Source organism: Podarcis pityusensis, assembly GCF_964106645.2.
Source record: "Podarcis pityusensis genome assembly, chromosome: 16".
NCBI classification, from domain to species: domain Eukaryota; kingdom Metazoa; phylum Chordata; class Lepidosauria; order Squamata; family Lacertidae; genus Podarcis; species Podarcis pityusensis.
This window is the reverse complement of record NC_138041.1, coordinates 29,256,072-29,278,455: the sequence shown is the minus strand read 5'-3', so window position 1 is coordinate 29,278,455 and position 22,384 is coordinate 29,256,072. Positions and strand designations below refer to the sequence as shown.

The following is a 22,384-nucleotide window of genomic DNA, read 5'->3' as shown; positions in this document are numbered from 1 at the left end:
GAAGCCATCTAATTCTGCATCACATTTCTTGCCTCTGAAGCTCATAAGCAGGCCATGGAGGGAATAGTTTCCCCCTGTTATAATAATAATAATAATAATAATAATAATAATAATTTCTACCCTGCCCATCTGGCTTGGTTGCCTCAGACACCCTGGGCGGCTTCCAACAGAAGGTTAAAAATACATTAAAACTTGTTGTGCTCCCTGGTTTCTGGTTTTAAAGGACTACTGTTTCTGAACCTGGAAATCTGTACAGCTGTATGCAATGTAGTGCTAAGTTACAGCCACTTAGTGGTATATTTCCCACTCGGCCATTTGCTACGCAACAAGTTTCCGCTAGTGCAACTGTTGCATTCGATGCATCATTAAAACTCACCCGTCCACAAAGAACACTGGATAACATCCCATCATGACTAACAGCCATTGGCATGCTATTCCGCAAATTTGTCTAACCTCCTTTTAAGAGCCATCCAAGCTACTGGCCATCGCCGAATTCTGTGGCAGCGAGTTCTGTACATTGCACGACATGTGAAGTTCTTCCTTTTGTCTATCTTGAAATCCCCAATCTATCAGTTTCATTTGATTACCTTTGCATTGAGGTATAAAACCTCCTCTGCCCATTTTCTCAACATCCTGCACAAATTTTATAGACCTCTTACCATGTTCCTTTCTCCCTAATTTTTTTTTTACTTACAAAAAGTTTTATTTATAAAGAACTACAATTCAACACCAAAGTTACTGAAAATTATGCAAGCACAAATTAAGTAACTGGCTTCATTCTTCACTCTTCAGACACCAATGGTAGAATTCGGAGTGATACCATTAAACCACTGCATATTTTCTTCTATAGGTTTAAAGATTAAACTAATAAGCAAAACAGACTCAATAGCCATTTCTAGTTTCCTCTGTAGAAGAGGAATATTGTCTCCTTTTAACATGATTTGACCCAGCTGTTTCCTTGATTTTGTCTTGTGACTCTCCTCAGCATCATCCCAGAACCAAGTTCACATATTCATCAAATCCAATAATACAGCCTTCTGTCCTCATGCTCACCTGTTCATACAGCCACACCTGAACTCTGGACCTATTCTGTAGGTATCTGAAGAGGAAATTGATGGGCTGACCATCACTTTCTGCACCTTCTGGCCTTGGCCATGGCCAGCAGCTGGGCTGCGAACGACTCCCAACAGGATGAGCCCTACTTAGGCGGAAGAGGGCAGCCAACGGTCCCCTCCTCTCCCTCCTCGCTTTATCCCTCACACCTCCTTTCTCCCTAAATGAAAAGTCCCCAGCCATTATAGTCTTTCCTGTTATAGGTGCAACACAAAGCCACGCTCTATGGTGCTTACGAGGCGCTGGCCAAGTGAACTGCGACACAGACATTGTATGGCGTTTTATTGCTCAATGGGTCATTATACAAAATAAGCAGCCAGAGCGGCCATCTTGTCTTTGGGTTTCTTCGGATTTGGCCTCCCTCCAGGCCTCCTGCCTTTTCCTCTTCCCCGGCCCTGCCTTTTCCCCTGCCCTCCGCGATGCATGGGGTGCTTCATCGCCGCGTGCTTCAGTTCAACCAGGTCTTGGAAGACGGGGTCGCAGAACACGCAGCCAGAGTGTTGCGTCTCATTGCCGGGGAGGGGGGACTTGGCTTTATTGAAATCCACGTCCACCAGCGCGGCGTCACACGACTCGCAGGTCTCGGCCGACACCCGTACCTTGTGGGCGTTTTCAAAGAAGTGCACGACCACGTTGCATTTGTTGCAGGCCATCTTCCACTTGGGCCCAGAGGTTGGGTCAAGCACCAGGACGCCGTTCTCACACTCCACGCACTGCCCGATTCCAAGCATGTTCAGGGAGTGCTGGCACGTGGGGTGGGTGCACTCATTACAGCCCATTCCTGGAGGAAAAGGAGCGACAAAGACCGTGAGGGACCTTTGCAACTCACATCCTGGCCCCTTCTGTATGAGAGAGGGGAAATAACTGCATCCAGAGTTCTGCAAAACAACCTATTTCCCAATAATTTGTGTAACCTAACCTTTCAAAAGGGGATGCAGGTGGCGCTGTGGGTTAAACCACAGAGTCTAGGACTTGCCGATCACAAGGTCGGCGGTTCGAATCCCTGCGACGGGGTGGGCTCCCTTTGCTCGGTCCCAGCTCCTGCCAACCTAGCAGTTCGAAAGCACGTCAAAGTGCAAGTAGATAAATAGGTACCGCTCTGGCAGGAAGGTAAACGGCGTTTCTGTGCGCTGCTCTGGTTCGCCAGAAGCGGCTTAGTCATGCTGGCCACATGATCCGGAAGCTGTCTGCGGACAAATGCCAGCTCCCTTGGCCAATAAAGCGAGATGAGCGCCACAACCCCAGAGTCGGTCACGAGTGGACCTAATGGTCTGGGGTCCCTTTATCTTTACCTTTAACCTTTCAAATTCCAAATTATGCGAGTTAGGCAGCTCTGAAAGCTGACACATGCTTTGCATCTTTATTCTCATTGTGCAAGCTGGATTTCTCACTTTCTCTCTCTTTAATAAAAACCTAAGGATGTCATCATGCAGCTCCAATAGTAGGTTTTGTAGTGCAACATCGTAATCCTGGATTTTGGGGTAGAGGAGCAAAAGTGAAGGCAGGTTGCACAACTGAAGTGGCCATGGCAATGGGAAGGAGGCCACTGAGAGGCCAAAAGTGGTGGTTTTAAATAATGGGAGAAGTTTGAGTAAACTACTATGGAATATTTGAGGGCTCTGCATTCTCCATCTTTCATGTGAGGCAGCTGAGAATGGAAGAGGGAGAAGTGAGAGTATAGCAAGAAGGGAGAGATGCTAAAAGGAAAAGAAGTGGATGTTTTAAACAGCCTCAGAAGTTTGAATAAAGTGGGGGTACAGTAACACCGAGAAGATGATATGACAGTTTTAAACAACAGCAGAAGTTTGAGAAAAGTAGGGATGGAGTGTCTCTGAGAGGACGGGTGGTGAGAGATGTTGTCCAGAGTGAATGTGTGGACTGGATTCTGAGGACTGGGTAGATGTGCGTGGAGGACACTATTTGGCCCCCTAGTCCAAGGTTCCCCACCCCTGCATTAGAGCATATATTCTGTGGTTTGTGATGCACTCATGACCATATAAATTCCTAAAAGCCCTGTGTATGAGATGAAGATCAACCATGGCTGGATTTAGGATTCTTCTACAGGGAGGAAAGAGTGTTTTCTTCTGCCCAGCAAGTAGAAAACAGATCACACTTTATGGACAGCAGAGTCCATCTAAGCTTTCGTTTACTAACTGTGGGAAATCTTTTTAAAACCCCTACAGATTTGACTCATGAGAATGCTCCTAAGCGGTTAATTCCTATAAGTGAAACTGTACTCTCAGAAGCATATATACATATAGATTTGGTTGTAAGTTGCTTTGGGTTGCCCTGGGCAAAATAAAGCAACTAACTAACTAACTAACTATAATAATAATAATAATAATAATAATAATAATAATAATAATAGCCAGAGATTTAATAGTAGTAGGAGTAGGAGTAGTAGTAGTAGTGATAGTAATAATACAAGTCAGAAATCTATTTGCCCTTGATTGACTTGCAAGTAAACATATGTATACACAATTCTGATACAATTTTAAGCATAGGGGTGACTTGCGGCCACATTCCCTTTAGTGAAATTCTGGTCATCAGTAGAGATCCTAAGACTCAAAATATGGTTTTTCAAGTATGTTCTCCAGAGCTGTCAGAATGACACCTGCAGCAGTTTTCTTCTTAAAAAATTGTGAGAGACTATTATTTTAAAATGTGTCACAAAAAGGACCAAGCCGATGTATCTTTCACTGTAGAAAATCTAACCTTTTTTCATGTCCCTGAAAGGGGGATGGTTGTAACAGTAAGGACACAGCGGGTAGCTCTTCCCTCTCGACCCAGAGGACCACAGCACCAGTTCAAAGTCATCCAGTGGGCATCGCAACTCTTTGTAGAGTTTGATGACCCCATTCTGAGGAAGGCTGTAGGTCTCGTCACAGTGAGAGCAGTGCAGACGGCTCGGCTTTGCCTACAAAGAATTAAGGAAAACACATTAAGAAAGGTGATGGCTTTGCCTCTCGTCATCTTACTCAAAAGACCTCTTCATTTGGCAAGGGGTAAAGCCTAAATTGAATGTCATTGACCTTGCAGGTCTCACCTGCTGCCTACAAAATCCTGTTATCGAGTTATTTTGTCTTGAGACTGCTTTTGAAAAGTATCTGGGCAGTTCAGCTGTTCCAGAATGAAGGGGGTAGAGTGTTGAAAGAAGCCAGCTTTTGGACCATATGGCACCATCATTACAGTACTTTCGCTGGATACTGGTCCATTTCCAGGTACAATTCAAAGTGTCGGTTATCATTTTAAGAGACTCAAAACAGTGTAAGACTCAGAAACCTAAAGGCAGAAAGTTTTAACTTTCTGGATAAGTTATCTTAGTCTTAACAGTGCTCAGCTTATAAAGAAGAGTTAAGGTAAATATATATATTTCATTCCACTTATGAAATGTAAGATGCAAAACAGCACTCTTACAACCTTTATAAAAGCAGAATACCCAAATGAGTGCTTTTTAATAAGTATAAGGCCAGATGCATTTCTTCCTTCAGTGGCCTGATATTTGTACAGTGGTAACTTGAGTTACAAACTTAATTTGTTCCATAGGTCTGTTCTTAACCTGAAACTGTTCTTAACCTGAGGTACCACTTTAGCTAATGGGGCCTCTTGCTGCTGCGCCGTCATCATGGTGCGATTTCTGTTCTAATCCTGAGGTAAAGTTCTCAATCCGTGGTACTACCCGAGGTTAGCAGAGTCTGTAACCTGAAGTGTTTGTAACCTGAGTTGTTTGTAACCCGAGGTACCACTGTATTTAAAAAGAAAATGAAACATGCAGAGTTGTGGTCAGTACTTCAGAGAACTGTGGAACAATTCTTAAATTCTACATTACCTGAATATACTTCATAAAACGATGGCATTTTCCACAGCGGGAAAGGGGCTTGCCTGTGGCAGCAAGCGGTGAGAAGGACACTTCCATCAATTCATCCATGCCTGCCAAACAAAAAAAAAAAAAAAAAAAAACAAGTCACAGAAATGTCAACTGCATGCTTTGTTTGCTTCCTGATTTCAACACGCAAGGCTAGATAGATTCGAGAGTGGAAAAACCCTTACCGGCAATTGAATCAACAAAGTAGTGAAACTTCCTTTTGAAGATATCCAGGGTGTGCTCTAGGACCTGGTGATAATTTGCTTTACCTTGGGCGATAAGGTTGAGTTGTTTCTCTACAGCACTGCGGATTGTGGGGAGAACAAGCTCTGCATCTGAGAGGAAAACCAGAGGTAGAACAAATATTCAGGTTGGGTGTACAGAGAGGTCAGTCTGCCAGGATCTTCCCTGCCATGAGCCCAATTCAAATAATCTGTGCAAAAGCATACTGTTCCCTGAGGGCAATTCTCGTTTATTTCACGTTTCTTGTGCAGGCGATGTCGGTGGACTGCACCTAACGTCTAAAAGCATTTGCTAACATTTCATAGAATCATAGAATCATAGAACTGTAGAGTTGGAAGGGACCCTGAGGATCATCTAGTCCAACCCCCTGCAATGCAGGAATATGCAGCTGGTCCATACAGGGATTGAACCTGCAAGCTTGAGTGTTATCAGCACCATGGTCTAACCAACTGAGCTGTATCCATGTTCAGACATGTTTCCATCTGATGGACTATATCCTCCAGCAATGTTATTATGTAGAGAGGTTTTTTTAAACGGCATTTTAAAAATAAACTTCTCCTTCGGCTAGACTCTTGTTCCTGTGCAGGGGCAGACCTTGGTGATATGGTACCCTGTGCAAGGCTAAAATTTGACACCCTCTCCAGCCTTCCCAAAGCCAGGTAAGAAGTGCCGGGCTTTGCGAAGGAGGCATGAGGGTCCTATAGTAATTGTAGTAGCAGTAGTACTAGTAGTACTACTAGTACTGGCAGTTATTATTATTATTATTATTATTATTATTATTATTAATTACTTACACCCTGCCCATCTGGCTGGGCCTCCCCAGTCACTCTGGGAGGCTCCCAACAGAATATTAAAAACACGATAAAATAGCAAACATTAAAAACTTCCCTAAACATTATTTACAGAAATATTGCAAAATTAAAGAATGTTAGAGTGATGTTGGATTGAAGTTAAGTGGCTTCTAGCTGTACAGGCTTTAAAGTTATACATATCAAAATTAAGGATTAGGACTAAAAAGGTTAAAAGAATGGAAAAATTGGTTTTTAATAGGTAAAAACTTAATGTTATAATATATTAAGATTAAGGATTGGGATTAAAAAGGAGGAAAAGAAATTGCTGGACTAACAAACTGAATTGGAATACAAAAGAGGGAGGTATGAGGAAGTCCGAGAAACAGGTAAATGTAAAAGAAGTTATGAAAAGACGGAATTGTTTTTAACTGTTTTTTTTCCCTTTTATCTTTCTGTATTTTGTATTTTGTATTGTGTAATTTTCTTTTTTTATCTTTAAATTTTTCTTTTTTATTAATGTGATTCTATTTTTTCTGAAACTTTAATAAATATTAATTATAAAAAAAAAAACCTTCCCTAAACAGGGCTGCCTTCAGATGTCTTCTAAAAGTCAGATAGTTGTTTATTTCCTTGACATCTGATGGAAGGGCGTTCCACAGAGCGGGCACCACCACTGAGAAGGCTTTCTGCCTGGTTCCCTGTAACTTGGCTTGTCACAGCGAGGGAACCACCAGAAGGACCTCAGAGCTGGACCTCAGTGTCTGGGTTGAACGATGGGGGTGGGCTCCTTCAGGTATACTGGGCCGAGGCCATTTAGGGCTTTAAAGGTCAGCACCAACACTTTGAATTGTGCTCAGAAACATACTGGGAGTCAATGTATGTCTTTCAGGACCGGTGTTCTATGGTCTCGGCAGCCACTCCCAGTCACCAGTCTAGCTGCCATATTCTGGATCCTAGAACCCTCATGCCTTTTTCTCAAAGGTGGACAAGAGTTTTGCAGATTTTGAGAAGGTGCCCTCCTTGACTGAGTGCCCATGTGTGGAAGAACTGGAGGCACTGCCCTAAAACTGTCTCAGCTCTATGGAAGCTATTATCTCCAGTTGTGAAAAATTGTACAGAAAAGCAGTCACAAACCAACCTATTTTATAGTAGCCGTGCACGAGAACAATGCCCAGGTTTGTAGGTTTCAGTCTGCGGCCGCTCTCTACTGTCACATAGTTGCGCTGGCAGATGTTGTTGATATGCACTGGAATGCTGGCATCCGTTCCTGATAGCAGTGATGATAATAATACCATTTAGCATTTGTAGTGCACTTTAAAAGAGTTCAAAGTAGCTCATGTGCATTATCAAGCTGTAACCTGGTAAGGTTAATATTCAATAATATTATTATCCCCCATATTGCAAGGAGACAGAGAGAGAGCGGTTTGGCTAAGACCACCAAGTGAGTTCATAGCAGAGGCAACATTCAAACTGGGGACTTGATCTGTAGCTCACAGTGCATTCCTATAGAAAGGAAGTTCCACTGAACTTCCAAGTAAAGTGTGCAAAGGATTGTAGCCTCAATCTCTTCATCCACTTTTTATCTATTGTTCTATTCCCTCAGACTTTCCAAGTTCCAAAATGGAAAGCTTCATGTTCATCCCTTCTTTGTGTATACACCCCAATTCTCTAAATATTTGCTCTCCTTTGGCTCACGAGTTCAGGTCTCCTGCTCCTTAAAATAAAAAGTCCAGACACAAAGCAGTGGCCAAAATAAGAGGAAAAGCTTTTACGAAACAGTAACACAAACTTGACAATCTAAGAAATGAAGTGGTCGCAAACACAATGCTGGGGATTTTGAGTTCAGAGTTCTCGTTCCTGAACACCAAATTAGTTTAAACATACAGTGGTACCTCGGGTTACATACGCTTCAGGTTACATACGCTTCAGGTTACAGACTCCGCTAACACAGAAATAGTACCTCGGGTTAAGAACTTTGCTTCAGAATGAGAACAGAAATTGTGCTCCAGCGGCGCAGCAGCAGCAGGAGGCCCCATTAGCTAAAGTGGTGCTTCAGGTTAAGAACAGTTTCAGGTTAAGTACGGACCTCCAGAATGAATAAACGAGGTACCACTGTACTGCATTCGCTGTCCCTCGTTAAAAGTACCAAGTTTAATTCCTCCTGGGGTCATCTCCCACAAGATAATGCCCCACAGCTTTATGGTAAGTTTGCTGCCATGAAGTTCATTTCAGTGGGTCTGAAAACTTGAGGTGACTACCACCCTAAGTCTGCCGCTTTGAACCACCATTTTGCACCTGACTCCAGCTGATGAACTTCAGGATTTTAGCAAAAAGAAAAAAGTATTTTATGTGAGCATGATATTAATATTCCAATACAGACATCTCCCACTCTTTCCAACACACAGCAATATTTGAAGAAACGCCAGTTCATTATTAGATGAAAGAAAGTGATCTGTTCCCTTCCGTTTCCTACCAATGCCATGTTTTTCCATCAGAGTAATGAGCTCTGCTTCAGTCAGATAGTCAGGAGGATTAGTTTGTTTCTCCAGCAGCTTAACTTCACTGATAGGGAAGACTGTGCCTCTCTCACAGATGGGGAGACTCTCTTCGGGTGGAATGCTCTGCCAGGGCATAATCTCAGTGAAACCTGTAGCAAAGTTAAAATTCTGATTAATCAGGATTGTTGCTTTCTAAAAATTCCACATCTCAACTGGCCTCTGGCTAGAGGTTAACTGGTTGGTTCCCATCCAGCTCTGACACAAGTCAGACCCCCAGTTAAGTACGTTTTGAAATCCCAGTGAGATGTATTCGATCATACAGTTGTACCTTGGTTTTCAAACAGCTTAGTTCCCAAACGTTTTGGCTCCCAAACATTGCAAACCCGGAAGTGACTGTTACGGTTTGCGAACTATTTTTAGAAGTCAAACGTCTAACGGGGCTTCCTCGGATTCTGATTGGCTGCAGGAGCTTCCTGCAGCCAATCATAAGCTGCAATTTGGTTTTTGAACGTTTTGGAAGTCAAATGGACTTCCAGAACGGATTCCGTTTGACTTTCAAGGTATGACTGTAACCCCAGTTTTGGGTAAGAAAGTATTAAATGTTATCATACGGGGGACAAGTATACAAAGATGGTACCTGGTGTCTGTAAAGACTCCAGTGGTGTTTGTTGATGTGTTTTTTTTTAAAAAAATATTATATACCAAAGTTACTAGAAAGTCTCACTGACTTCATTTTCCAGAGGCACAGAAACTCAATCAATCATTTATTTTTATTGTACTGGACTAAAAGCCATTACAAATCCAGTTACAAAACCAGCAAATCCAATAAAACCTATTTTAAAAGATCCAGAAATAAGCAACCATTTACAATAAATCAAATTAATGAGTCCCCTGCACAATCTACAGTGTTGTCTTTTATGTGACTAGCACAAAGACTAGCACAAAGTGTGACTAGCACAAAGTGGCTTTTGCAAATAAGACTGCTTTATTTGTGACAAGCAGTCAGACAATAGCCAACATATTTTCACTTCAGGGTTCTGTCCCTGTAGCGGTGCCAACATCTATTCCAAAAATCTCTTTCTGGGGTTTTGATAGAGCTGACAATGGAGTATGTAATGGGGAAGATCTTCTACTTCACCTACCCCACAAATACAGAATCTTAAAATGCCTTGGAATTTTCCTGTATCTTCCACCTAAGACGGGCGCAGGCATTGTTTGAGAGCTGTAAAAGCAGTTCTCAGGGAGGCAAAGGTAAGTGTCTCCAAATATTGGGTCCTGGTGCGGTTAGATTTCAGCAAATAGTACCAATGGGAGAATTTTGAGATATAGATTGAAGATAAGTCTTGCTCGTTAGCTCAGAAACTCTACCCAACAATAACCCAAGCAGCAGAAATACTAAGTGATATATAAATTTACACACAGAGGTGATATCATAACTTATAAAGGTAAAACCAGTGGTTCTCAACAACCCTATAGGGAGGCTAGTGTGAGATTTGGTCTTACATACTTTCTGTACCACTTTGTGTGAGCAATAAACACAAATGCACAGAAGGATTAAAAATATGACTGAATTGAGAAATATATGGAGAACGAGACATACACATTCCTTTACTCCTTCCTTACCTGGTGAAATAACAGTCTTTCCTATACAGGTAAAACGTTCAGGACCAATGCTGCAAGCTATGGTAGTTTGGAGGTATTTGCAGTCAGCACTGACAGTGGCAATGAAATGCCTTGTAATGTATTCATATAATCTCCATCCATCACCACCTAGAAATACAGATATTTTTCACTCCAGTTTGCAAACCACTTTAGAAGAACAGGAGGAAAGGCAAATTCTAAGGGGGGAAGATGCTAACTTATTCATGTACATTTCGTTAAATCCTTATGCCTCCAAATCCATAATGATTCTGCGCCAAAATAAGCTTAACAGCACAATCCCAACCATGTCTACTCAGAAGTAAGTCCTAAAGAATTCAGTGGGGCATACTCTCAAGTCACTGGGGTTAGGATTGCCACTTAATTTCCCACTTTCACTAGGGAAGGCCTACTCTCAATACCAATCTTTCATTTTTATGGCTTCTCAGTTGAGATGTAAGAAACACAGGGTTGTCTTATACTGAGTCAGACTAATGGTTCATGTACCCAGCAGTGTCAACGCTGACTGACAGAAGGGGCTCTCAAGGGTTTTAAAGAGTCTTTCTCAGCCAAATCTGGACACAGCCGGGATTGAACTTGGAATCGTCCGCATACAAAGCTAGGTTGCTTTAGGGATTGAATTTAGAATATTCTGCATGCAAGCTAGGTTGCTTTAGCAGGAAGGAATACAAGTGAGACCAACGATGACTGCTTTAAGTTCTAGAAAAAGGAGAAGATAAAGTCCCGACCAGAGAAGAATGGCAGATCAAATTGATGGATTCTGCCGAAATGGCCAAAATGACCGGGAGAATCCAAAATCAGGAAGAACATTTTAATAAGGAATGGAGGAAAATTGTAACTTATCTTAAAAAACATTGCAAACAGTTAAAATCATTAGTGGGATTGGAATATCACCTGTAGTCTAATGGTGAATTTTGGACACAATGGAGAGGTAAAAGATTTGGATTATCATAAAAGATGCAAGAGGAAATGATTAACAATAGGACCCGCAAAGGGGAGGAGGGAAGTCCAAGAGATTCCTTGGAATCTTGTTTTTTATGTTGTAAATTGGATAATGTGACTGTAAAATTTTAATTTGGAAAACCAAATAAATATATATTTTTTAAAAAGTTCTAGAAAAAGGACTGCTTTACCATTTTAAAGGGTACTATCTTAACTCTGGGGACGCGGGTAGTGCTGTGGTCTAAACCACAGAGCCTAGGGCTTGCCAATCAGAAGGTTGGCGGTTCGAATCCCCACGACAGGGTGAGCTCCCGTTGCTCACTCCCTGCTCCTCCCAACTTAGCAGTTCGAAAGCACGCCAGTGCAAGTAGATAGATAGGTACCGCTCCAGCAGGAAGGTAAATGGCATTTCCGTGTGCTGCTCTGGTTCACCAGAAGCAGCTTAGTCATGCTGGCCACATGACCTGGAAGCTGTCTGTGGACAAACGCCGGCTTCCTGGGCTTATAGAGCGAGACGAGCGCGCAACCCCAGAGTCGTCTGTGACTGGACCTTATGGTCAGGGGTACCTTTACCTTTACTTTAACTCTCAATGTGTAGCCCAAATAATTGAGACTAACAACTGGCGTCATTCACGCTCATAAACATACTAAAAAAAAGTATTTGAGAGAAAATTTAAGCCTTATGAAGTTATCATAACTGCTAAGAAAAATATTTGGAAGATTGGAAAAAATTTAAAATATATCTTCAAAAATATTGTAATATTAAAGACTGTTAGAAAGATGTTGGAAAAAGAAAATTAGGCAGTTTTGGTAGATATGATATAAAGGATTAAGCAAAAATGAGCTGATGAAATTGATGAAACAGAGGATGTTTAATTATAATATTTTAAATTAAAATACGTAAATGAAAATAAGGTTGGAAGGATTTGCTGAAAAAATGATCTGAACTAGAATACAAAATTGGGAGGTGAGAGGAGGTCAAGGAAATAAGTAAAGGGAAAAAGTTATGTAAAGGTTTAATCTGTTTTTGTTTTATTTTAATTTAATGCATTTTTATATCTTTTGTCTTGCTTTTTTTTATATTCTATTTTATTGTTCTCTTTTTTCTTTTTACTTTTTGCTCTGTTATGGTTAAATTTTTCTTTGTATTTTGTACTGTTTTTTTCTCTTTTTGTAATTTTAAACTTGGAATAAATATCATATTAAAAAAAAAGAAAAAGAAAAATACTTTCAAGTCAACTTTACTGCATTACGAGGCCATGCCCTCCCCTCCCCTCGGGTAAATAACTGCTTGCAGGCCCAGTAATTTCCATGAGGTCTAAAAAATGGTAACCAGCCTTTAGGTGTTTAGACTTCCGAATAATCAGTCACCTAGTTCTGCTTCCGTGGCAGTTCTCATCGGTGTTATTGGGGGATGGTCACCAGCATCATGACCCTTCCTTGGTTTGTTAATACCTTCTGACAGTAATGCTTTTACCTAGGGGGAAAACCAAAAGAAAGCATATGTACGTTATGAATGCAGATTTTACTTCATGACCACAATCGGTCTAAGGTTCGGTGATCTTCCACTGGTTTCAGTGGGAAACATTTAAGCATGTGCTTTAAAAAGCTCACTGAAAGCAATGGTACTTTAGGAGAGCTCAACTGTGGCCGGATCATGCCCTTTATATTTCTCACGGTTTGCGTAGCAGTTTGCAAAAGGTGCCGTTTTCTTCACAATGCTCTTTCAAATAAATAGCAGACCTATAAAAGATCTATTAAAAGACGCCTGCTCCTTGGGAGAAAGGCGATGGCAAACCTAGACAGCATCTTAAAAAGTAGAGACATCACCTTGCCAACAAAGGTCCGTATAGTTAAAGCTATGGTTTTCCCGGTAGTGATGTATGGAAGTGAGAGCTGGACCATAACGAAGGCTGATCGCCGAAGAATTGATGCTTTTGAATTATGGTGCTGGAGGAGACTCTTGAGAGTCCCATGGACTGCAAGAAGATCAAACCTCTCCATTCTTAAGGAAATCAGCCCTGAGTGCTCACTGGAAGGACAGATCCTGAAGCTGAGGCTCCAATACTTTGGCCACCTCATGAGAAGAGAAGACTCCCTGGAAAAGACCCTGATGTTGGGAAAGATGGAGGGCACAAGGAGAAGGGGACGACAGAGGACGAGATGGTTGGACAGTGTTCTCGAAGCTACAAACATGAGTCTGACCAAACTGCGGGAGGCCGTGGAAGACAGGAGTGCCTGGAGTGCTCTGGTCCAGGGGGTCACGAAGAGTCGGACATGACTAAACGACTAAACAACAACAACAACATAAAAGAAATAAAAACTTACTGTTTCAGCCCAGTAAGGATTATTAGCCTGCTGCCTCAAAGAGCCCTTCAGATCAAAGTTCTCTGGATAGTGGGTAGTTTCTGTTCGAGGATAACTGATATAGCCTTGTGTATAAAGCCGTTCAGCTATTTGCATGGCATGCTGTGGTCCCATTCCTAGAAACAAAATATTTACATTTTTTTAAAAAATTAAAAAGTCAATGATCTTATTTAATAACCAAATGTTTAGAGTCACAAGTTTTTTTCCAGATTTAATCTTTTCCACAATTCAGAATGTAGAGAGCAGCCCCGTACCAGATAAGATTACTTGTCCAGTTGGCCAAAAGCTGTCTGTTTCAACCAGAACTCACTCTCCAAAGTCTCCGTTTAGCATCAGGCATCAGGTGCTGTGAGAGACTGAACCCAGGATTTTCTGCAGACAAAGCACTGCAGCAATGGCCCAAGTCTCTGAGCTGTGAGCTAAACAAGATGGACACCACTGGGCCACATACTTACCCAATGCAGAACTGGCAACTCTTAACATCTCTACAGTATTCAGAGCCAGAGGTCTCTGCTTAGCCTTCTCCTTCTTACTCACAGACTCGATCTACAACACAGAAATAAGTCCCTTGGTGAGATATGAGGGGGAAGCAGAAGGGAAGGCCAACCAATAACACAGTCCTATACATGCCTACTTGAAAGGAAGTCTCATTAGGTGCAATTGGGCTTACTTTCAGGCACATTGGTAAAGAATTGTGAGCTAAATTTCTCTCTCACCAATTTAGTATGGAGATGAGGAAGCTAACAACATGTTTCTATTGTACAGTTGTACCTCAGAAGTCAAACAGAATCCATTCCAGAAGTCCGCTCAACTTCCAAGGCGCTCCTGCTGCCAATCGGAAGCCGTGGAAGCCATGTCGGATGTTCTGCTCTGAAAGAACATTTGAAAACCGGAACACTCACTTCCGGTTTTCGATCATTTGGGAGCCAAAACGTTTGACTCCCAAGGTGTTTGGGAGCCAAGGTACAATACAGTGGTATCTCGGGTTACATACGCTTCAGGTTTACATACGCTTCAGGTTAAAGACTCCGCTAACCCAGAAATATTACCTCGGGTTAAGAACTTTGCTTCAGGATGAGAACAGAAATCGTGCTCCGGCGGCGCGGCGGCAGCAGGAGGCCCCATTAGCTAAAGTGGTGCTTCAGGTTAAGAACAGTTTCAGGTTAAGAACGGACCTCCGGAACGAATTAAGTACTTAACCCGAGGTACCACTGTACTTTTAGTTCCAACTCTTTAGGTACCATACAGTAACTGAAAACAGTTTCCAGGAGTTGCCAAAGTGGTGCCTGTGGATCCTAGCGTGTGTGTGAAAGGTCTTGGTAAATGTCCCCATCAAAATCCACAATGCACAGAAGACTGTTTGCTCTTCCTGAGCAATTCCTCTCCTACATTTAACACACCCTCTTAAACATGCCCACATTTCATTGGATGCCAGGATAAGACACCCACCTTCTTTTCTATTCTGAGAGCGAGATCTCTGGCCTCCAGATGAGAGAAGATGCAAGGCATTATTTGAACTTTTAACAGTGAAACAACAGGAGTTCTGAAACCAGAATTCAGCCCGTGTACAACGTTCTCATAGCCTTACCTTCGCTTCTTTCGCAACCTTTGTTATGTTTAGGAACATCTGAGCAATTTCCCTGTCAAACACCCTCACTCTGTCCCACTCGAGTGTCAGACAGCAGTCTTTTTCATGGCTAACCTGGCAGGAAGAAAATAAACAGAAAAGCTAAAGTATCTTCTGTTCTTCTCCAGCAGTAACCTGTTCTGGAGCAGACATAATGGAGAAGCCAAAGTGAACCACTGAGGTGGCTTATTCTAAGATGCTGCCCTTAGCAGCATGCTGTGAAATGCCAAACTCCCAAGACTAACAGCAGACAAAACCAGTTTGTGATGGCACACTACCAAGACAAAGATCCAGTTTTCTATTTAATTCATTCACTAGAGTTGTACACTGCTTTCCTGCCAAGGTGGCCTACAATTTGTTTGTGATTCATGATACAGCCCCTTTGAAACTAATGAATTTGGTCCTTCATTAATAATAATAATAATAATAATAATAATAATAATAAATTTATTCCCCAACCACTCTGGGCTGCTCCCAAAAGAATATCAAAAACACAATACAGCATTAAACATTAAAAACTTCCCTAAACAGGGCTGCCTTCAATGTCTTCTAAAAGTCAGGTGGTTGTTTATTTCCTTGACATCTGATGGGAGGGTGTTCCACAGAACTGGCGCCACCACCAAGAAGACCCTGTGCCTGGTTCCCTGTAACCTCACTTCTTGCAGTGAGGGAACTGCCAGAAGGCCCTTGGAGATGCTCCTTCAGGTATACAGAACTAAGACTGTCCTGTATTTAAGTCACAAACCCATTTGCAACTATCTCAGTTACACAGGGATTTGTTTGTTATACTTCAAAATTCAAATTTTCTGCGAAGAGGGAAGAACTGAGAAGACATAAGAAACTGAATTGCTGCTGCAACTGAGGCAAGGAGTTGAAACTGTTCGTGTTTAGCTTCCATCCCAGCCTCCAGCATCATTGCTTCAAGCCCTGTCAAATTTGCCTGTTAAAAGAGTCCCAGTCCATGGGTAGGTACTCTGTACAGTCTCAGCATTCCGGTGCTTTTCCACTTCTATGGTGGCTGCACTGTAACACCCTTTACTTCAGGTGTGCAGAACCTTTGGCCCGCCGGATGTAGCCCAACTACAACTCCCATCAGCCACAGCAAGCGTGGCCAATGGTCAGGGATGATGGGGGCTGTTGTTCAGTAACCGCTGGATGGCCAAAGGTTCCTTACAGCTACTTTAGTTGATCTTATATCTAACCTGAAGCATATTCCATGAAAAGATGGTCCACTTTAAAGGCTTGCATTGAATCATGGATTTGGCTAGCGGAGTTCTTCTGTAGGGTGGAACACCTGGCTGTCACCAGTCCCTCAAGGTTGGGTGACCCTCTGGATCAGAGATGGCATAGAAGGCTGCAATTGGTAAAAATGGGTGGCCCTGCCTTGTGATAATAGAAGCTACCACTGGATACAACTCGATCCTGTGAATTTTTAACACAATTCTGAAACCTGGGCTAAGCTTTTCTTTTTTGCAATTAATATTAATAACGTGGACAGAAGCAAATTCTTATTCAGTTATTACCACAATTAGTTTCAGGGAGACAGGAATCTCTATATCACTAACCTTGGCTTGCAACACCCAGTAATTTTCAGGCTTGAAAGACTGGATTTTATCATGTCGCTCCACACAAAACCCTAGAGTTGGCGTTTGACAGGGTCCGAAGGAGATTAGTGAGCTGTCTAAATTGCCGTATTTACCCTGGAAGTATTTTGTCTGAAACCTATGAGAAAGATAAAGAAATTAAGGTAAGCTATTAGTTTTCAATGCTGATAATGAAACCTATTTAATGCCAATGATCTACATATATCTAACATTTCAGGAAATATTGTTAGATCATGACCATCTAAAATGTGTTTCAGTGATCTTGTACGTAAATGTCACATGCAAAATTTACTGGATGTGATTCTTACATTTTATAATTTTAAAATGTGTTGTTTTAAAACTGCTTCTTCTTTTTTTAGTGGCCATCATCTGCACAATGAATGACCCAGTTCACACATAAATGCTAAGCCAAACCATAGGTTATCATGAACATACGAGTTCCCAGGGAAAGAATAGTTGCTGCATTCCTTCCCCAGTCCAGCTACACTACTAAGGACTAAGCTATGGTTTGGTTTAGGATGCTCTCCAAACCCGAGTTTGTGGTATGCCTTACTCCAGACTATGAGCCTGAGTTCAGATAACATGCTGACCCAAACCAGGGCTTAGCCCTAGGTAGGGTGATGGCAAGAGGACTGGGGGAGGACCACACAGCTGTGATCCCTTCTCCAGGAACCCACACATTCACATGTCTGCCTTAAGTCATAGTTTGGCTTAGTGTTAAGTGCGAATGGTATTGTGTGATTCTTTTTGAGTAACTTAGTGTGAAATAATCTTCCTTGTACATCAGGCATGAGGAAACTGCAGCGCTCTGGATGCTGTGTGGATACCTTGTAAATGCACAGCCAATTCTCAGATCCAGCTCCTGGCGGGCATCTACTGACAAAGCCTCATTGTGGTTGGGCTCCCCTAAGTTGTTCATGGCATTGCAAATGTCTGTGTCCGTAATAGAACTGAACTTGGCTCTGTATACAGTCCTTTCACTGCCACGAGGTTTATTCATCACAGGAACAGTAGCATCCAGGACCTACGAGATGAAACCAGAGAATGCTTCTTAATTAAAGTAAAAACGCTGTAAATTAGACACATCCACTCTCAATTGCCTATGAAGTCAATAGGTACACCATAGGAACATTTCCTCTGCAAGCACCATGGAAACAAATGGGAGTTGTTCAAGATCATGACTGTGAGTCTTTCATTGATTTCAATGAAGCTTGCGCAACAGAAGTTCCTGAGAGAGGTGCCTCCAGAAATTTAGGTCTTTTATCACAGAAAACCAATCCACTTTGTGGATTGTGGCGCCATTCTTCAAAATGCTGCTGTAGCATGAGAAAGGTCTTTGGAAAAATAGGGAGGCCAGGTCGTAACAAGAAATGTGAGTATCTTAGTCCTCCATTTCTACACTTTCAAGTCTAGAGGGAAGTCTGGCAGAATTCACACAACAACCCTTTCACATTTACCGGTTTCAACATAGGTTTTAGCAGATTTCTGGACTGGAAAAATGCTTTGCCCATTTATTTCTCTATGAGCTAAGAAACCCAGTTACAAATCAGGGAATCCCTGGATCCAATTTCATCTGCAATGAATTCACTCAAGCAACTTTTGCCAACATAGTCTTAGCCTCCCCATCTGCAGTAGGGAGATAATAATACTGATTTAAGGAGTACAATGGACCAATTTGTATGCCATAATAAACCATGGTTTACTGGCAATGCAGAGACACTGGGGCATATCATCATCAGTAAAATATCAAAATGAATATTGTTTATATGAATTCACAACAGACAGGTTACCTGCCAGTTTTCTGGATTAGAAGACCTGAATTTTTCTACAAACTATACAGTGGTGCCTCGCAAGACGAAATTAATCCGTTCCGCGAGTCTCTTCGTCTAGCGGTTTTTTCGTCTTGCGAAGCAACCCTATTAGCGGCTTAGCGGATTAGCGCTATTAGCGGTTTAGCGGCTATTAAAGGCTTAGCGGCTAAAAGGCTATTAGCGGCTTAGCGGCTTAGAAAAAAGGGGGGGAAGCGAAAAAAATCTCAAGACTCGCAAGACATTTTCGTCTTGCGAAGCAAGCCCATAGGGAAATTCGTCCTGCGAAGCACATCGAAAAACGGAAAACCCTTTCGTCTAGCGGGTTATTCGTCTTGCGAGGCATTCGTCTTGCGGGGCACCACTGTAAAAGAAACTGTTTAAATCCATAGATACCAACTCAAATGTTGCAGTTAAATAATGAATAAAAATTGGGCACAGGAATCCTACCTCAAAGCAGATGTTTTCACCTTCCTTGTCACAGTCCAACCACAGAACAATACAGTCACAACCTCTCCCTTCCACCTAAAGTACACATGGTCCAGTTATTGTAAAGAAGGCAGGTGTGTCACTGGGTGTCATACAACAGGATAAATAAATGTGCATGGTTCAAAGACAAATGTAATGCTTGTTTTTAAAACACAAACGAAAACAAAACCCTCAGAACAGCAAATACCTGTAAGAATTTCACCATGTTGAGTTTAGGATTTGCTTCTTTCTTTTCTGTAGGGGCCTTACTGAAAAGTTCAGCTGGATCCACTTTATCCCAGTTGTTGTACTTTCCTGTGAAAGGCAACAGAATGAAATACAGGTCTCATTATCTTCAAAGCCTTTTGTGGCTATCTACCTTAGAGCAGGAGTAGGCAATTTCCAGAATTTTCTGCAAGAGATCGGTTTGGACCTCTGGCGAGCACAACTTTATCCCTCCCTGGCAGCTCTCTGGACAGGGAGAAGAGGAAAAATATAGGAATGGCTCCACACACTATCGGTATGTGGCCCCCAACTGCTTACCCCCAAGGGAAAGTGGCCCTCAAAAGAATAAATGGTCTTAGAGGATGACGCTTATGTAGCTCAGAGGTATGTGTATTTTTTATCTGACAAGTACAAAAGATCACTCTGGCAACCAGTTATATTCTCTGAAGCAGGTATATAAAAGGTGATGGCTAAGGTAACATTGTCTACTTTTGCCTTCCAATCTAAGGGTTGATTCTCACACAATGCCCCAGTGAAACATCAAGGCAAAACCACGGTCTGATTGTTGGGGTTGTGCCTCCATCTCGCACACACCTTCTTTCCCTTGCGTATCCTCAATTCCCTCTATCACACCTTGGTTAACACTAACTATAGTGTGTTGCAACATCTGAACTGGGCAAACAGTGGTTACTGCCATCCTTATTTGCCTCCAAACAAGGTTTTTTTTTTTTTTTTTAAAAAGAAAGAACTTTGTTCATACTGTGGTTTCTAATTCTGGTCTGGAGGCAAACTATGATTTATACTGCTTTAGTAATTAATTGATCCTTGAGAAATTGCTGGAAGTTTTTAGCAAGCTGAGCTTCTGATCTGGATGTGCACCTTAAATGCCAGTAGGATGCTGGCTTTTTCGGAAAGTGTCAGGGTTCAGCTTCCTAAACATTTCAGTCAGCTCTGCAGAAATTCTTGCCCACTTTTTTTGGCCTCAAGTAACAACAGCACTAAATAAAAGTGTGAAGTAGTCAATAGGTGATGCTATACCTATAAAATCCAGTGTCATCACATGGCCGCAGACAGATGTCATCTTGAAACGGGCACTTTGTCCTATGAATGATCCAGTGTATTCATGCACTGAACATGCCCCATTCAGCCCTTTGCGAGAGGACATATTTCCTACAAGAAGAAGAGAAGCTAATGGTAACAATAGATATTAAGAATGTCTCATGTTACATTTTTTTTTGGACAGAGATTAATCTTGTCCTGGGAATAAAGGAAGGCAAGCATTGTTTAGGAAAAATAAATTACAGTTGCATTTGGACCACTTAATCACTATAGGAGGGAGGACGTATTTGGATGTAGTAAATTAGACGGTCATCCAGTATTTCATTTTCCATTTTAATAGGGTGATCGATGGGTGGCAACCAAATCCAAGTATTCCTGGAGAAAGCAGATCTCCCGGATCAATTCCTGTCACACTTCAGAACAGAAACTGCCTTGGAGGCCCTGGTGGATTATCTAGGCCAGGATTTCCCAAACGTGGGTCTCCAGCTGTATTTGGACTACAATTCCCATCATCCCTGACCACTGGGCCCGGCTAGTTAGAGATGATGGGAGTTGTAGTCCAAAAGCAGCTGGAGACCCAAGTTTGGGAAACTTTCAATAGGAATGGGAGGAGGACAACACTACAAGTTTTCTTACTTTGGTAGTGGGGAATGTGAGGCTCTCCAGATGTTGTAGGACTCCAATTCCCATCAGAATGGCCAATGCTTAGGGATGATGGGAGTTGTAGTCCAGCAACATTTGCCCAGGCCCTGATCTAATACAATAGCCTCCCATTTTACAAGCATTTGACGTGCAATTTCAATCATACACAGTTGAAGGTGACATGCTTGAAAGTGTGCAGGTCGCGTCCCAAGCAAGGCAGAGAGCTATACACAATTTTTGTGTATGTGCATAACCCTCGGAACTGAACTCCCAAATAAAATGAGGGATTACTGTATCCTGTTTCTAAGCAGGAAGCTCACAAGCAGGACATAAAGTCTACAGCCTTTCTTCACTTTCCTCCTTTCTGATTTTCAGAGGAATACCACTTTTGAACCTGCTTTAGCTATTATGAATTCAATGGGGATTTACTCCCAAGTTGTGTGAATGGGATTCCAGACCAAATTGATTTAAATGCTACTACAAAAATACTGTTAAAACAACAAGCAAGAGTTTTAAAGAAAAAGGATGCAGATTCCTCCTAACCTCTTGAAAGGATTTTGGCTATGGACTGAGCCAGAGAAGGCTTCTCTGCTACCATAAGAACCGTCTTCATCTTCTGCCGGTAGTGAAAAGGGTAATCAAATCTCAAGAAAATTCTGTCTTGTCAACCTAAAGAGAGAAAACAAATCTTATTTATCACTTATTTGGACTGGTGACCTGGAGATTCAGTATTTCCCCTCTCAATTTTTTTGTTTCACAGGTACACTGAAAAGCAACTATATATCACCCAGTATTCACATCTTCACAAATCCCAGTGTGTAGTACAGTGATTTCTTTTTAAAGGTCTCTTCCAGCTAAATTATGAGAGTAACAGTTCAGCCCCTATACATGTCTACCGAGAAGCAAGCCCCATGGAATTTAAATATGTATAGTACGTTGCACATAAATGTAAAAAAGGTTAATTCCATTTTATGTAGAGCTTACTTGATGGGAATTCTATGGAGCTGCCATACTCAAAAATAAGGAGAAGTAACACTAATCTCTTTTTAAAAAGGAAAATAGCAAAGATTATTGGTTGAGCAAACATTTTGCTAACTCTCCAGTTTGAATAAAATATGGGAACGATGATACTGGCTTTTTAAATGCCTGTAAAAACATGCATATTAAAGCTGAGTTCAGTCTACTGCAACTTAGTTCAGAGTTGTTCTATAAATTTATTAAGACTGGATATGTGAGAAAACCAGCAAAATAGACAGGAGAAGACTTCATTTTGCAACTCTGAAATGATTTCAGGAACTGTCAAAATTCAACAGCAGACCATGCATTCCACTCTCAGTGGATACATGCCCAGCCAAAAGTACTGAGACCCCAAGAACCATTCATAGCCTGATGCTGCAAAGATTGGTGTAAGTATAAACATCACATTTCTCCTCAAGCTCATGTTTCAGGCATGTTTTAACAGATCTGTAGACT

At 41.8% G+C, this 22,384-nt stretch overlaps 1 protein-coding gene across 2 annotated transcripts; it reads right to left on the bottom strand.

The window, feature by feature from the left end:
• Positions 1-1,378: 1,378 nt before the first annotated feature.
• Positions 1,379-21,574, bottom strand: TOP3B (DNA topoisomerase III beta). Of its 2 annotated transcripts, none has more exons than XM_080985114.1 (17): positions 21,455-21,574; positions 20,249-20,380; positions 19,194-19,300; positions 18,968-19,042; positions 17,537-17,733; positions 16,629-16,827; positions 15,067-15,180; positions 13,934-14,024; positions 13,440-13,594; positions 12,483-12,588; positions 10,134-10,280; positions 8,486-8,659; positions 7,151-7,279; positions 5,164-5,313; positions 4,943-5,043; positions 3,829-4,030; positions 1,379-1,894 (listed from the first exon to the last, which is right to left on the bottom strand). In XM_080985114.1, exons 1-17 carry the CDS (start codon positions 21,522-21,524, stop codon positions 1,413-1,415), a joined length of 2,631 nt encoding a protein of 876 aa, XP_080841240.1. In that variant the 5' UTR covers positions 21,525-21,574; the 3' UTR covers positions 1,379-1,412. The 2 variants fall into 2 exon arrangements, with proteins under 2 accessions (XP_080841240.1, XP_080841241.1); XM_080985115.1 differs by having other exon boundaries at positions 16,671-16,827.
• Between the last annotated feature and the right edge of the window lie 810 nt (positions 21,575-22,384).

Coding starts and splice junctions, on each gene's coding strand:
- TOP3B (XM_080985114.1), bottom strand. CDS start 21,524: ATGAAGACGGTTCTTATGGTAGCAGAGAAGCCTTCTCTGGCTCAGTCC. Junction 13,595..13,933: donor AGTTGCCAGTTCTGCATTGG/GTAAGTATGTGG, acceptor TTTTGTTTCTAG/GAATGGGACCACAGCATGCC. Junction 5,044..5,163: donor CTTTGTTGATTCAATTGCCG/GTAAGGGTTTTT, acceptor TTTGTTTGGCAG/GCATGGATGAATTGATGGAA.